Below are 15,428 nucleotides of genomic sequence, written 5' to 3'. Positions count from 1 at the left end.
CCCAGGCTCTGTGCCGACGCCTCCCCACTCTGCCTGTGGGGGGAACCACGGTGACCCAGACTCCAAGGTCGCAGCACACAGCTGTGCAAGTCGTGCACTGCACAAAGGAGCCGGGTCAAGAAGGCAGGTAGGGACTGAAATTCAACCCTTGCGTTGATGGCCAGGCTGTGTTTTGTGGCTAGTGGTGGCTTTGGTCCAGAGGGGCCACCTGTTTCTAAGGACACCACACTACCAGCACCAGCTAACCCTACCTATGCCAGCTATGATTCCCCAGCCAAGAGGCCCAACAGCATTCGCTGCTGTTCGCGTGACATTGTCACTGGCGGTGGCTAAAATCCCAGTTCCCAGAGCGAAGCCTGCCTGGGCTTGGGCCCAGAGCCCCTCCAGCCTGAAGGGCCAGTGACATGGGGGCAGGGAGCAGTGACAGAGGTGGCTAGGAGAAGCTCCGGGAGACAACCCTGATTGGCTAATGGGCTGCTCAGCCATCACGGATTGGCTAATGGGCTGCACCAGCCATCACGGATTGGCTAATGGGCTGCACAGCTATCACGGATTGATTGGCTAATGGGCTGCACAGCCATCACAGATTGGCTATAGGCTGCACAGCCATCACAGATTGGCTAATGGGCTGCACAGCCTTCACAGATTGGCTAATGGGCTGCACCGGCCATCACGGATTGGCTAATGGGCTGCACCGGCCATCACGGATTGGCTAATGGGCTGCACTGGCCATCACGGATTGGCTAATGGGCTGCACAGCCAGCACGGATCTGCTGAATCCACGGCCCCTCTGAACCTGCCTCCCTGCGCCGTGACAGGAGAGTGGAGACGGCTTTTCCGGACTCCCTTGCAGCTTCTGGAGCCTGCCCATGGGGTGCACGGCGGAGGGAACTGAATTCAACGCAGAGAGCCTGGTGGCTCCCCTGGGGGCCTGGGCCAAGGCCACAGGATCCTGGGGGCCGGACTCCCGGGATCCTGGAAGCTCCCCCAGCAGCCCCAGGGCGGGAAGCCACACTTTCTGCTTCAGTAGGGAACGTGGAGCTTGTGTCCACGTCGGAGCCCTGACCACTGCCCCATCCTAGTCCTGTCCCGAGCGACTTCTGTTCACGCTCTGCGTCTCAGCCACCCATCGTCACCAAGGAGTCCCCTGGGATCTGAGAGCATTTTGAGTCACTGCCTGTTCCAAAAATCTACGAAATGGTCAGGTATCCACGATCGGATGAACCAATAGGGCCAGCATCTCTAGCCATTTCCTTCCCAACAGGAAGGTAACAGGCAAGCAAGCATTAAGGACGAGAACGAGAACAGGCAGTGTGTGGCACTGGCAAGGCGGGCAACCCCGGGCCTCCCATCCCTGAGACACAGCGCTCTTGCTAACAGTCTCCACGCGGCCCTCCCCATGCTAAGGTGGTTCTTCCAGGGGTGGGAACAGTCTCTGCCTGCTTTTCTAAGATGTATTATTTATTTGAAAGCATGAGAGGGAGAGGTCTTCCATCCACTAGTTCACTCCCTAGATGGCCAAAAACGCCAGGGCGGGGGCAAACTGAAGCCAGGATCCAGGAGCTTCTTCCAGGTCTCCCACATGGGTGCAGGGGCCCAAGCACTTGGGTCATCTTCTGCTGCCTTCCCAGGCCCATTAGCAGGAAGTGGAGCAGCCAGGACTCGAACCAGTGCCTGTACAGGATGCCTATGTTGCAGGTAGCAGTTTAACCCATTAGGCCACAGCGCTGGCCCCAGGGGCCCTTAGGGAAACCCCACAGATGTTGAGCAGGGAGTGACAGCTGGCCAAGTACTTGCAGAGAAGCTCACTTGAAAACAGCTCATTAGGGGCCGGCACTGTGGTGCAGTGGGTTAACGCCCTGGCCTGGAGCGCTGGCATCCCATAGGGGCACCGGTTCAAGGCCCAGCTGCTCCACTTCCGATCCAGCTCTCTGCTATGGCCTGGGAAAGCAGTGGAAGATGGCCCAAGTCCTTGGGTCCCTGTACCCACATGGGAGACCCAGAAGAAATTCCTGGCTTCGGACTAGCGCAGCTCCAGCCATTGCGACCAACTGGGGAGTGAACCATCGGATGGAAGACCTCTCTCTCTCTCTCTCTCTCTCTCTGCCTCTCCTCTCTCTGTGTAACTCTTTCAAATAAATAAATAAATCTTAAAAAAAAAAAAAAACAGCTCATTAGTTTCTCCTGCACACCGAATCCCTGACCAAGCAGGCACGTTTCTGAATGCCCGTCACGTTTGCTGGTTGAGATGGAATTTTAAAATGTTGACTTAAAGCATCAACCTTGCTTTCCGACACCCTCCTCGGGCCACACCCTGCAGGCTGTGGGCAGTCACACTGAGTACCCGCGCCCCCCGCTTGTGGTAAGCCCGCGTGGGGCTTTTTCTATTCCTTGAGGAGGGAACTGTCTTACCCATAAGTACTTCCCAAGAGCTCTGAAGGACCCGGCAAAGTGCCCAGGACGGCCGCGGGAACTCCCCGGGGGTTAGAGGGAACAGACGGGACGGACGCAGCTTAGGTCTGCCTGCTAACTGTGACCCAGTGCCTCAGCCCCTCTCTGCCTGGGTCCCCACCCCTGTGAAAGGAGGCGAGGAGGCAGGACAGGGCGGTAACCCCTGGGAAGGAGAGCGCTGGGCCGCACAGCGCCTGCGCCACAGCCTTGCGGGGCGCACCTGCTGGCCTCCACCAGTGCACTCCTAGGAGCCTAGGGACTGAGGGAGGAGTGGGCTCTGAGCGGGGCAGGACAGATGAGGAGGAGGCCTGGGGGAGGGGGTGTCCAGAGCCAGGGGCAGCTCAGACAGCGGTGAGCCAGGACACCTTGAGCTGAGGAGGGGCTGCACAGGGGGAGGGTGTGGGTCCTCTGCCTGCGGCGGAGCGTGCGGGAGGTCGGCTCTGGCAGCATCGCGTAGCACGCATGCCCACCATGCACTGGGTGCCCGCCTAGCCCCAGGACGTCCGGGCACCGGCTCCGAAGGCCTAAATGCCCGGGCAGGGGGTGAGCCCAGCTCTCCGCAGCTCTCGGGAGGGAAGGTCCGGTTCCTGCCTAACTGTTGTTGGTGGGCCTGCCTCCCACCAGACACGGCTGTATTTCTCCTCCCTGCCACAAACGCACGGCCCAGGCCGACGATGTGCGCGCATGAAATTTATTTGCAGCAAGGTATCTACCGGCGCCTTAATATGATGAGTATTCAAGGGTGAATACATTAGGGCTAATGTATGCAGGGGCCGGCGGTGAGCGCAGGAGGCCGGAGCCGGGCGGCAGCAGGGGGACGCCCCTGCCCCTCTGGCCACACTGCCCACACCAGACTCCTCACCCGGGGAGGCCTCCAGCCTGGTAAAAATGTCAGGGACACACTAATGGTTCCAAGTTACATAACAGTGATTCTTCCCACTGAAATCCACTGTAGATAGAAAGAAGATGGCTTTCAAAGATGATTTAGAAATGGCCTAAAAGAGCCACAACAGAGCAGCAATGACGGTACAAGCAGGCACCCCGAGCCACAGACGCCTCAGGAACGTGTACCACTGGAGGAGCAGGACACCTACAAGGCCCATTTTACAGATTTGGAAACTGAGGCTTGGAAGGTGGAGCCACGCGCCCAGGGTCCCAAGGTGGGCCTTGAACTGACAGCCCATGCCGCTGCTTTCCTTAAGGTGGACAAGCCCACCTGAGTGCCCAGGGGCCTGACCCACCACCCTACCTGGCCTGGCCCTGACATCTCAGAGAGGGACGTGGAGACACAGGAAATTTACAAGCTGCTCTGTGCACCTGCGGTCTTCAAAAGGTCACAGAAATTTATATCATGAAAAAATGCATGGATTTCCATTTTTTTTTTTTTTGACACCACAATAAACTGATCTAAATTCCAGTGTCCCATGCCTCCAGAAGCACCCTCATACAGGACAAGGAAACACACAGGGCGCCGGCCTCTTGTGCTCCCTCACGGCTGGGCCGATGGAAATGCTTAAGGCTTAAATACAGGTCCTCCAGGCAGAAGGGGCATGTGTCACAGCCAAGGGACACCGAATGCCCAGGGGAGCGCTGGGAGCAGGAAGCCCCCAGGTGCCAGGGGCTGGCTTGTTGATGACACTGTCAAGGTCAGGCCTGTCCCTGTGGGGAGGAGGATGAACTCAGACCCCACACTCCAGGGGGCACAGGCCCCGTGTAGCTCGATTAGTGAGACATGTAACCCATTGGAAACATACTCAAGGAACAACCTAAGCCTCTAGGTATTTGCCTACAATAAGTTACGACAGGCACAGGACCTGGGAGCAGGGTCATTCCATGGAGACGCATATTTTTATCCCACTGCACAGGGGCATCCTGGGTGGGGCTCTGCAGAGGTACACACAGGCAGGGAAGCCAGCTGAGCCCTGGGACAGCCACGGGAGGGTCCGATGTGCCTCGGCACAAAGCACCAGCCCCCAGTAGGGCCCCTCTGCTGAGTGCCACGGTGCAAGGCACAGACCTGAGCCCTCAGAGACAGCCCTGCCACACACTCACACTCATACACACACACTCACAGACAGAAATAACACCTGCGCATACTCACAGACAGCCTGCCAGTCACAGACTCCACCCACACCCTCACTCTCATCCATTCACACTCACAGACTGACACAGGCATAGCACATACTCACATACTCAGACAACTCCGTCAGTCACAGATTTCATACACACACACGTGCACACACACACACAAGCAGGGTAACACCTGCACATACTCACAGACAGCCTGCCAGTCACAGACTCCACACACACTCACAATCACACACACTCACTCTGACACAAGCAGGGTAACACCTGCACACACTCACAGACAGCCCTGCCAGTCACAGACTCCACCCACACCCTCACTCTCATCCATTCACACTCACAGACTGACACAGGCATAGCACATACTCACATACTCAGACAACTCCGTCAGTCACAGATTTCATACACACACACGTGCACACACACACACAAGCAGGATAACACCTGCACATACTCACAGACAACTCTGCCAGTCACAGACTCAACACACACACAGTCTTCAAAAAGCTCATGGAAAATGTGTCTTATGAAAAAGCCATCTGGATTTCACAATTTTTTGGTACCAAAATAAACTTATCTTTTAATTGTCTTCTTTCTGTGAACTTTTGGAAGTGCCTTTTTCACTTACATATACACACAAGCAGTTATAACATGGACATGTGTGTGACACATAGAGAGGAAGAATCACAAATAAACAAAGGCAAGCTCCGGGGCCAGTGCTGGGAGCAGGTTAAGCCGCCACTTGGAACACGGGCACTCTATACTGGAATGCCTGTTCTCGTCCTGGCAGCTCCACATCTGATCCAGCTCCCTGCTAATGCACCTGGGAGGGCAGCAGAGGATGGCCCAAGTGCCTGGGCCCCTGTCACCCATGTGGGAGACGAGGATAGAGTTCCAGACTCCTGGCTTCTGCCTGGCCCAGCCCTGGTTCTTGTGACCATTTGGGGAATGAACAAGCAGATGGAAAATCTCCCTCCCTCCTCTCTCCCTTTATCTCTCTCTCACTGCCTTTCAAGTAAATAAAACAAATCTTTATAAAAGAGAAAGATACTGAGACACAGACACATCACTCACATGGCCACACGTACCATTACATAGTCCCATCCACTCCAAGACACATGCGTGCAGGATATGCATCCACATACTACACACACACACACTACACTGCCATTCTGGAAACAGCCGGTCCCCCTGAAGCTGTCTCTGGAGTCGCAGCTGAACGAGGGAGCTGTCCAGCCTAAGCGGTTGGGCAGGGGATGAGTGACAGACAGCAGGGAGGGAGTAGGATGAGTTTTCAAATACCTTTGGGAGGGGATTCAACATCGCAGGTAAGTGTGAAAGCTTGCAGTTCTTTGTAGAGTTTACACTTTCAACCCTTTAGGTCTGCCATATGGTTTACAGTAACTACATCAGCGTCAGACCTGAGTGCTTGCTGGTCCTCTGATCCCTGTATGTGATCTTGGACATGTGACTCACTTTGAGCCCTGGGGACAGTAACACCAGTCTCTTGGGTAGCCATCGTGTGTGAAGCACCAACCTCCCTAACACCGCTGTCCATGCTCCACGGTCAGCTGCTCACTTCCCCGTTGCTGTAACGGATCCAGGGAAGGGAGTGGATTGGATTCAGATTAACACGGGACGCTTCTGGTATTTTTCTTAGGGGCATGCAAACGTCAGAAGGAGAAGTGGCTACTTGTGATGAGAAATGCCTGCAGTCCCTTGCATGGTAGCTATGGTCTACTTCTCATCAAGGAAGCTTCTACAGCCCAACCTGGTGGGCAGGCTGCAAAGCACCTTAAGTGCCATGCCAGGGGCCTCCTTGGGCTATATTTTCCCCGAGCGGTCCATCAGGACGTGGATTCTGTTTTTAAGTGTCAAGTTCTCCACTGGTGAAGCTGCGGAACGCTGGAAAGCGGCCGTGATGGAAAGGTGTCACGTCGTCTGTGGCCGACCACAGTGCCCACGCCCCTCCGGCGGGGTCTGCCAAGTGCTAGGCGTTTTTATTCCCCACTCACGTTGCTTCATTTCCAAGAAACTGCTCTCAAGGAACCAGGGGCCACCATGAAACCTCTCCCAGAGGGTTTGTGTTAGCTTGATCGATTTTAATTCTTTGAAAAATGGTGTTTCCTACCTCTTTGGTCACACAGATCAACAGGGTGGAGGGAAATGCCACTAAGAAGTCTGAAACTAGAACCAGCATTTTTGACAATGACTTCTGAAATCACAATGAACCTTGCTGGGGAGATGAATTGCAATTTCAGATATTCCTACCAGAACCAGGAGGCAGATGCGTTATTTTACAGCTTTCAGCACTAAAGTTGCTTTGCACTGGTAGGGATCCTGTCCACCTAACCGCGCTCTGAAATCAGCATTTTGTACAGTCTGAACTTGACATGCCACCCTGGGAGGCACCGCTTTGTAACTGCCTTTTGGAAGAACAGAAATCCTCTTTTTTGTTTCCTGATTGGACCTGGCAGCCTAACACCTTAGGACAGTTTTCCTTGCTCTGCTCAAGACCAGGAGCCAGGGGCCACTGGAGATGCCACCAGGGTTCAAGTTCAAGTTCACAGACCCCACAGCACGCCCATCGGGCCTGGAAACTCCTCTTGGGACACCAGGAGGGCCCCAGCCTGCTGCTCACAGCTCTGTCTGCAACAGGGGCACCCAGACCTCCCAGCTCAGTCACTTTCAAATCTGCCTGCTCCCAGACTCCTTCCACACACCCTGGGAAGCAGGTATCCCCTGCATTTAAAAGATAAAAAGGGACTAGGAGGCGGTTTCCTCCTGGGACACAGCTGGGGCTGAACTGGGCTTAGATTTTTCCTTGTAGCGGACAGATTCCAGCACTGACCGAAGGCTATTGCTTCCACGAGCGCTCACCAAAGCCACCTGGATCTGGAACTTTCGCCCCAAATCCTTTTGCCACTGACCTCTCCCCCAGGAAGTTTTTGGAGCTCTGTTTGTCTGATTATGTTTCCAGAAACGATTATTTATTTAACTGTCTTCACTAACAGAAGTCAAATGGGGCTTTAACAAAACATGTATACAGTTGACATAGCGTGCAAAACATTTCTCTTAGGATTTTCCATTCCTTTCCCACACCTAAGGGGCAGAAGGCAGACAGTGTGCTACAGGGCTTCAGGTTCCCCAGGCGAGAAAGAAGCAAGCTGGGGCGGGGGAATGCTCTCAGCGGGGGGGCTGGGGGCTTTAGTTTGGGGATGACTAATTAGAAAGCGTATTGGGGACAAAAGCCTGCCAAGTTACAGCGCACCTGCCTCAACTCACACCTGAGTTCGGGAATATCCACGCCCATGACCGATCACAGAGGTATCCTACAATTATACTTATTCCTGGATAAATACTATAAAAGGGCAATTTTCCAATTCAAAGTTGCCACTGTCTCTGCTGACAATAAAAATCTATTTTCTGGGCACAGCCCTCCCCCTTCTATGTCACCTGATCGTCTTGAGCAAAGAAACCGAGGACTGATTCAGCAGCCGCAGGTCCACACACAGCAGCTGCAAACCCGAGATCCGGGATCTGGTTATCCAAGGCAAACCGTGTTGGTTTGTCCCTTCCTGGCTCTCTGTTTGTCATTCAAAACAGATCATTTTTATTGAGCAATTTACAGTCTAATTGTTCTCATTTTTTTCTTATTCTAAACCAACACGACCAAGACATGATTTTCCAAAATCCCTTGTAGTGGTTTTCCATGAACTAGTTGGAATAACCTCATGACCACCACAGTCGAAACACAGAAATTCTACTACTCATTCTTTAAGGCTTAAGTGAAAAAGACACACTTTGCACTCTGGTATTTTGTGATAGTAATAGGAGCACTAAACATGGGCAGCTTGGCCAATGACTACTGTATTGGGAAAATTCTAATTTCAAAAAATTGTCATTCTTTTTAAGATAAATCGTAATGTCTATCACAATTATACTCACATTTGCATACTAAAAAATACATCGATCTACAAGTGTCTTGCTACCTAATTTCTAGGTTTGTTTTTTTTTTTTTTTTCCCTTTTTGTGTAGTTTGTCTTGACAAATGGCTAACAATCAATTAGGGGGAAAAGAAAAAGCCAGGCTGGCCTTCTCATATTGGAAATGTCACACCTGAAATCGACCCTCCCTCCACTTCCCTGCGGGAGCCTCCCCCACAACCGGTCCTATTTGTTTTACTCGGTAGCTTGGGTCCCTTTGAAAATCTCCTTTGTTCTTTTTCTGTTTAGACAGCTCAAAAGCAGTAACCTCTTCAATAAAAGAGCACATTCAAAAGTATCCTGAAGACAATTTCGATGCTATCGGGTTTAAGGCTGTCATGTGGGTAACATTTTAATAGAAGCAGCCTGGCAGTGAATGAAATGGAAAATGAAAATATGTATTTGCAGGAACAGGATTATCTTCCACATGATACACTGTCACAGAATTAGCACCCTCCACTAGGATAGCGAATATTCTCCGTAGAAGCAAAAGAAATACAAAATTGCATTAAACAAATCCATGATGATGTACGGAACTGCCACAGACACGTCACAATCTCCACTCCATTTTCACATTTAATCAGTGCCTCGTCTCCATCCTGTGTTTTTCTGATGTCTCATTCTGTAGCAGTGTTCCATATGTTTGGCAACCTCGCCCTCATAAGAAGAAACTTTCGATTAATTTGGCTGCAAGTTTTGTGTCAATTAAGCTATCCCCAGAACCAATCCCTCAACCCTCTAACGATATAATTAAAGCAAATTGTCCTTTGAAGGCATTTGGGGGTGAGGTCCCACAGTAAAACATCGGCAGCCAGAACTAGACTGACAGAAGGAAGGGGGCGGGGAGATGGCAGGAGGGAAATCCACCCAATAACCCCAGGAGGCCAAACTCACCTCCCAAGCTCGTGTTCTACGTGGTCACTAATACGGTTAACCCAAAACACATTGTCCAGGAGAGAATCCATTTCCGTTTCGCCAATTAAACCCACCTGTGTGTGCACCTGCTGCCAGCAGCCAGTGCCTCAAAATGGTTGACTGGTGCTCCATTTTGATCACGGTCCCTACAAAACTGACAACCCCAAAAAGGTGACAGCCTCACTAGAGCATCTGCTCTCAGCTGATTTCCTCCTACCACAAACAGCAGGGAAGAGCCCGGGTCCCTGGTGGTGGCGTCTGACCTAAACCCAGCAGCACCCGTGCTTCCACTCCGGGGCTTCTACAAAGTGGGTGACCATTCTGCAGCCTGCTGGACACCCACTTCCAGTCAACCCTGGTGGTGCTGTGAATTCCCCAGAGGGTAGGCGTGGGGGAGGAAGGCGAAAGGGAGAAGCAGTCAAGCCTCCTCCCCAAACACACGGTGGAATTTTCCTGGAAGTAGCAGAGCCTGGTCACTCACGTCTAGCACTCGCTGCAGGAAGAGAGAACAGGCCGAAGATTGTTACCAGAAGGCTAGCCCTGTCCCCACGCTGGCTGCAGGCCGTGCAGGCGTGGGTCCGGAGCTGCCACGCACGCAGCGGGCCACCATCATCAGCTCATGGGGTTCCGAGCCTGCGTGCACTCCCACGCTCGGTTCCTGATGCAGCAAACGGCAAGGTCCCTTCTTCCCCTCCCATCCACATTGCTAATGTGAGAGAGAGAGAGAGAGAGAGAGAGAGAGAGAGAGAGAGAGAGAGAGAGAGATCCTCCGATCCACCCCGACGGGCGGCCCAGAGGGAACCTGGGCGGCACCACGGGAAGGACGCGTGTCCGCTCCCCGCCGCCCCCGCGCTGCTTCCGGGGTGGCTCTGCTAATGCGGGCGCTTAGCGATCGCTAATTGACCGACGCGGCGAAAGGCCACTACATTCCGAGGCAAATAGGCAGTTAGGACAATGCAAATATTTAGCACTTGAGGCTGTCTACACCTGGTCAGCGGGGTCAGCGGGTCGCTCTTCAGAGGCCCCCCAGTGGCCCGTGGTTTTGTCTACTCCCTGGAAAGCGCCGCTTTGTCCGCTTCTGCCGCCCCGCCCCCACCTCCCCTCCAGGAGCGCTGGGTTTAGAGCGCCCACCCCGAGATTTGCGGTCGTGTGGGGGCCTCCGAGGAGCCCCGAGGGCTGCCTGGCGCTAATCCCCGGGCGCTCAGGCTGCATTCTTGCCTCGCCCTCCCTTTGTTTCTGGCAGGTCCGAGGGGGAGGTCCACCTCGCCTAGGCCCACCCCAGTGTAACTTCCTGACGCTCCCGGTTTCATCTCGCCTGGCTTTTTTAGGTATTCCATTTCTCCTTCGTTAGTTCCCTTCAGGCCCTTTAAAAAACACGTCGGCCCTGTTGGGGGCGGGGGTCTCACCTAGAGCAGCCAGCACCGGGAGAAGCACGCGCCAGGTGCCAGGCCAGCCGCCAGGTGCCAGGCCAGCCGCGGCCTCTCCGCCGTGCGGTGCGCGCAACTCCCGGCCCGCGCCGTCTCGCCTAACCCGGTGCCCCGGGTCTCCGACTCCCTCCTCCTGTGGTCGAATCTCATTTGCATTACTGGCCGCCCAGATAGAGCCATCGTCTCCCCCGAGCCTGCCACCTTTCCAGTGCGCAAGCAGGACCGGTGGCGAAGCCTTGAGCGCGCGGGTCAAGCGGAATCTCCGGCGGCCTCCCCCGACGCGGGGAGGAGGAGCCGCTCCCCAAACGGCCGCGCCGCTTCCCAAGGGTTCAAAAATCACGGAAAAGCCAGTTCCGTCGGCGTCGGGGCTGAGTCGATGCGGCCCAAACGCCGGTCGTGCAGCGGGGTATGGGTAGGGAGCGAGGTTTCGGCCCGGCCTCCTCCAGGTGCGCGGGCTGTCGGCGCTCTCACCTGCCGCGCCTCTCCTCGGGGCCGCAATCCCGTGCCAGGCTGGCCGCGTCCGGGACTGCTCTGCTCCAGGAACCAAGCCCAAGGGAGGGCCGGGCGCAAAGCGCGGCGTGGACGGAGAAAGGACCGAGGCGCGCCCCGGCCACGGAGCCAGCCCTGCCTTTGCCGCCTTTCGGGCCGCGACCTCGATCCTGGGCTGCAGGGCTAGAGCGCGCAAGCCAGGCGTCCCGCGAGCTCAGCCCTGCCCGCAGCTGCCTCCACGGGCGAGCCTCCCACCCCAAAACGCGGGCCACGCGCCCACGCGCCGCCCGCAGGGGCGCAGCCACGCTGGCTGAGGAATTCCGCCTCTGCTCCCTGGGGCCACCCAGGCTGGAGCGTGGCCGCGGGACGGAGGAGCCCTGCACCGGCCGCAGCCAGGTCACGCAGGTCGAGCTCCCAGACCCGAGGACGCCACTCTCCCTCTGTCCCGCCTGACTCTGGGCGTCCGCGAGCCTGAACCGCGGGCAAGCGAGACGACAGACTCGGGTTAGGTTCCGCGTTCTCGTCTCTGTCCCAACTTTCCGACCTCTGGGACACTGGGGACGGCTCAGTGCAGACCCTGGCCCCTTACCCGCTCCGACTGCCGGGTCCTGGGCGCGATCTAATCATTACTTCTGCACCCCGTGCGCGCCCGGACCGCGGCGCCGCGGGCTTCCCTCGTCCACCCAGGCTAGGGAAGGGAGGAGGTGGAGCCCTGTTGCCCCCTCGGGCGCCCTCGGCCACCCGCACAAGCTAGCAAGGCGCTTCCGCAGTCACCCCCGGTTTCTCCAAATTCCTCTCTGGGCAATGCACAGCCCTGGCCGGGCGCGGGGAGGGCGGGCTGAGGCGGGATCTCAGCGGGCAGGGAATCCAAGCCCCAACCTGCCAGGCGCAAACGGCCGGCGGGAAGAGCCAGCCTGCCCTGTAGAAACCGGCTCGTGTCTGGCGCTGTTTTTGTGACTTGCGCAAGGCCGAGCAGTGCGGCGCCCCGGGCTGCCGTCGGAATTTCTGTATCGGAATCCGGTAGACTCTCTCCGAACGCATGCACTTGGCCAAGCGCACACGCACACATTTGTATCCGCACTTTTCCCTTAGCACAGCAAGGCCCTGCAGGAACGGGGAGACACAGTCCGCGCCGCCCCTGGGGAATGGCCTGCACGAAAGACGGCCCAGGGGCGCAGAGATCTGGAGCCCCGGGTAGAGGAGACAGGATACACAGTCGCAGACCCTACCAAACAGAAAATCCGCCCGAGCTCGCACGGGTCTGCGGCCCACTCTCCATGGGGCGCTCGGGGGCCGTCCGTGCCCCCTGGTCCTTCCCTCGGTAATAGGGAATACAGCGGAGCAGACGGGTCAAACCCAGGTGCAGCAGACGGATACACGCCCCATCCCCCCCCCATGTCCCCGCACTCCTCGGAGTCTAGGTAAGGGGGCTAGAGGGCCCTGTAGGGCCCAGAGGCGAGCAGGGGACTGCGGGGGGGGCCCCCCCAGACAAGCGTTTCAGAGGCGGCATGAGAACCGCTCCCCACTCCCCAACGATGTCTAAGGTCGGACACCGTGGGGACTCGGACCCCGGGGTCCCCAACGCCTCGCCAGAGGTGGCCTGGACGAGCAGGACTGTGCCTGCACTGAGAGACCCCGCTACCCTGAAGTCTTTGGCCAAGCCGCTGGGACCCGCCAGTGTCCGATGACATCTCTTTCTGAACCCATCTACCAAGCCCCCAAAAAGACACTGAACCCTTTCCAAAGGGCCTTAGGACGCTCTGGCCACAGTTCCAGCCTCCCAGAGCAAGGAGTGGGTGTCGGAGGCGCGCACCCAGGAGGGAGCAGCGGGTCCAGCCGAAATCTAAAGGGGGGGGGCTCTACTTTTCCAGCCAGGTTGCTCCTGGGGTCACCCCCAGCCTCCTGCCGCTTGCCAGAGCTTGTCCAAGCCGGGCAGGGGCCGGATGGGCGGCCCGGAGACTGTTGGCGCTTTGAGGACCACTCCGGGGCCGCATGACTTCTGCGTGGTGCGACCCTGCTACCCAGGGGTCCAGCAGCAGCAGAGGCGGGATGAAGTCGGAAGGAAGAGCGCAGGGGTGTGGGCCCAAGGGACATAAATTACGTTATTTGGCAACATTCTCCTGAAGTAAGACAGCAAAGGAATAGCCCCTGCTGCGGGAACAAGCTGGGTTTGAACTTCTAGAACGCCCCTGAAGGCGAGGGCGCCAGAGGTCCAGGGGAATCCCAAGACTTCTGCCCCAGGAGCTCCATTCGCCGGCTCAGGGAGACGAAGATGGGGAACCTGTGTGTGCTGGGCAGTGGGCGCCCCAGGCCCTCCAGCTAAGGGGCTGGACGGACTCCCGGAAGAGGGCCCATCTGTTGTTCCCGCTCCACATCCCGTTACCCCTCTTCCTCCCTGTACCCCCAGACCCCAGGGCCCTGTCCCAGGAGCAAGAGTGTTTGTGTATCTGTAGGGAAAGGGCCCAGCCCATTTATCCCCGGGTTCCTGGCCCTAGGAGCTTAGCCGCTGGCCGTTAAGCTAAAAGCGACAATCACATCCCAAAGTTCGGAGGGGGGGGGGCGGATGGTAAAAAGTCCCTGAAACGGGGGGGGGGGGGGCTGTGTCTCCTCCCACAGCCAAAAGAACCCAGGCTAGACTGGCCGCCCCCTCTTGGTTCTGCACTGCCTCCCTAGGCTACCCTGGGGTGATGCCTTTTTCTCCCTCATTAAGTTTGACACAGTTTCCACCCAGGCCCAGAGCCCCGGCGAGCGGCAGCCCTGCAGGCGAGTTCTGGGCATTTTCGACAAGTGCGTTTCTGCCCTCGAACACCAAAGCTGTCTCCGAGTAAGAGACACTGAAGTGCGACCATCAGAGCGTCGGGCATCCCAGACCCGCAGAGCGGAGCCCAGGGACCTTCTCTGCAGCTCCAAGAGGCAGGCCACCTGCGGGCCACGACCGCTAGACACGAAGCCTTAGCCACGCACGGCCTCTCCAAAGCGCGCCGCAGTCCTACACTGGTTGGCACAGAAAGACAAATAATAACTGTAGGATGTGGTCGATCTAAATAAGATAAATAAAGTTCCTCTTTGTAGTACCTTCTCAAAAACTTCCCAGGGACGCCCAGGGCACGAGTTCGCCAGCCCGTCCTTCGAGGCGTCGTCGAGACAGAAACCCTGCCGTGGAGAGCCAGGGCGCAGGAGGGCGCGCTCGTGCGCCCTGGTTCGTAGGTGGTCACCATTCCTTCGTGAGCCGGCTCTTACTTAAACCCCAAGGACGTACTGCCCCACCAAAGGAGTTGCAGGAGTACAGCCCCCTGAGCCAGCCAACCGGTCTCTCCGCGGAGCCAGAGAACAGTCGGTGTCAGCGGTGCCCAGGAGCGCCCTGCCAGACGCGCAAGGCACGCGGCAGGACTCTGGCTGCGCACGCCAGGCGCGCGCGCGCGCCAAGCTCTGGGACCTGTTCCGGCCCGGCACGGATTCTCCCTCGCAGAGTCTCCAGTAGTGAGGGACGGAGACAGATTCCCTCCGGGAAAATATCTGCGCGCGCGCGCACACCCCTCCATGCATAGAGACCTGGGGACACACCCGCCCGGAGCGCGCGCTGCCTGGTTAATTTCGAGCGCGGGAGAGAAGCGGCCAGGCTGTCGAGACGCTCACACACACCCCAGTCTCTCCCCTCCAAACTCGAGCCGTGCTGAGCGGTCTGCGCCGGGGTTGACCCCCGAGTCCACAACTTCGGCCCGCGCTTCTCCCCCCTCCGCATTCCCCTCGCAGCTGGAATGTGATGAGCAGGTTCCCTCACCAGGAGCAGTCGGTTCCCGAAGGTTCAAGCGGCGGGCGCCGCAGGCAGCAGCGGCTGGGGACGCACCAGGCGCGCACGCCCGGCGCGCTGGCTGCGGGGACGGAGCGTGCGGCCCGGGCTTCCGCGCCGCCGGCCCCGAGGGGCGTGGGGCTGGCTCTTCAACTTCCCGCCGGCTGGGGTGAAGTTGCACACAGTGGTCCTGTGAGCCCAGAACATGGCCCCCCCGGGAAGACCACCCTTGCTCGCCCTGACGCCTGTGGCCTGCAGCTCACCCCGCTGAGGTCCCCAAACAGC

General features: G+C 57.2%; 1 protein-coding gene across 1 annotated transcript in view; it reads right to left on the bottom strand.

Annotated features, from left to right (window-relative positions):
- LHX4 (LIM homeobox 4) overlaps positions 1-12,750 on the bottom strand; it is a 35,701-nt gene extending 22,951 nt beyond the window's left edge. Inside the window, exons 1-4 of the mRNA XM_089336774.1 lie at positions 12,583-12,750; positions 12,316-12,457; positions 12,101-12,232; positions 10,844-11,536 (exon numbers count right to left, since the gene is read on the bottom strand). Coding sequence (XP_089192900.1) covers positions 10,844-11,536; positions 12,101-12,232; positions 12,316-12,457; positions 12,583-12,750 — 1,135 coding nt within the window. The remainder of the gene's footprint in view (positions 1-10,843; positions 11,537-12,100; positions 12,233-12,315; positions 12,458-12,582) is intronic.
- Between the last annotated feature and the right edge of the window lie 2,678 nt (positions 12,751-15,428).

This window comes from Oryctolagus cuniculus, chromosome 7, assembly GCF_051225735.1.
Source record: "Oryctolagus cuniculus isolate XC-2025 breed Fujian yellow rabbit chromosome 7, ASM5122573v1, whole genome shotgun sequence".
Lineage (NCBI taxonomy): Eukaryota > Metazoa > Chordata > Mammalia > Lagomorpha > Leporidae > Oryctolagus > Oryctolagus cuniculus.
Note: the sequence above shows the minus strand (reverse complement) of the source record. Positions and strands in the feature narration are given on the sequence as shown.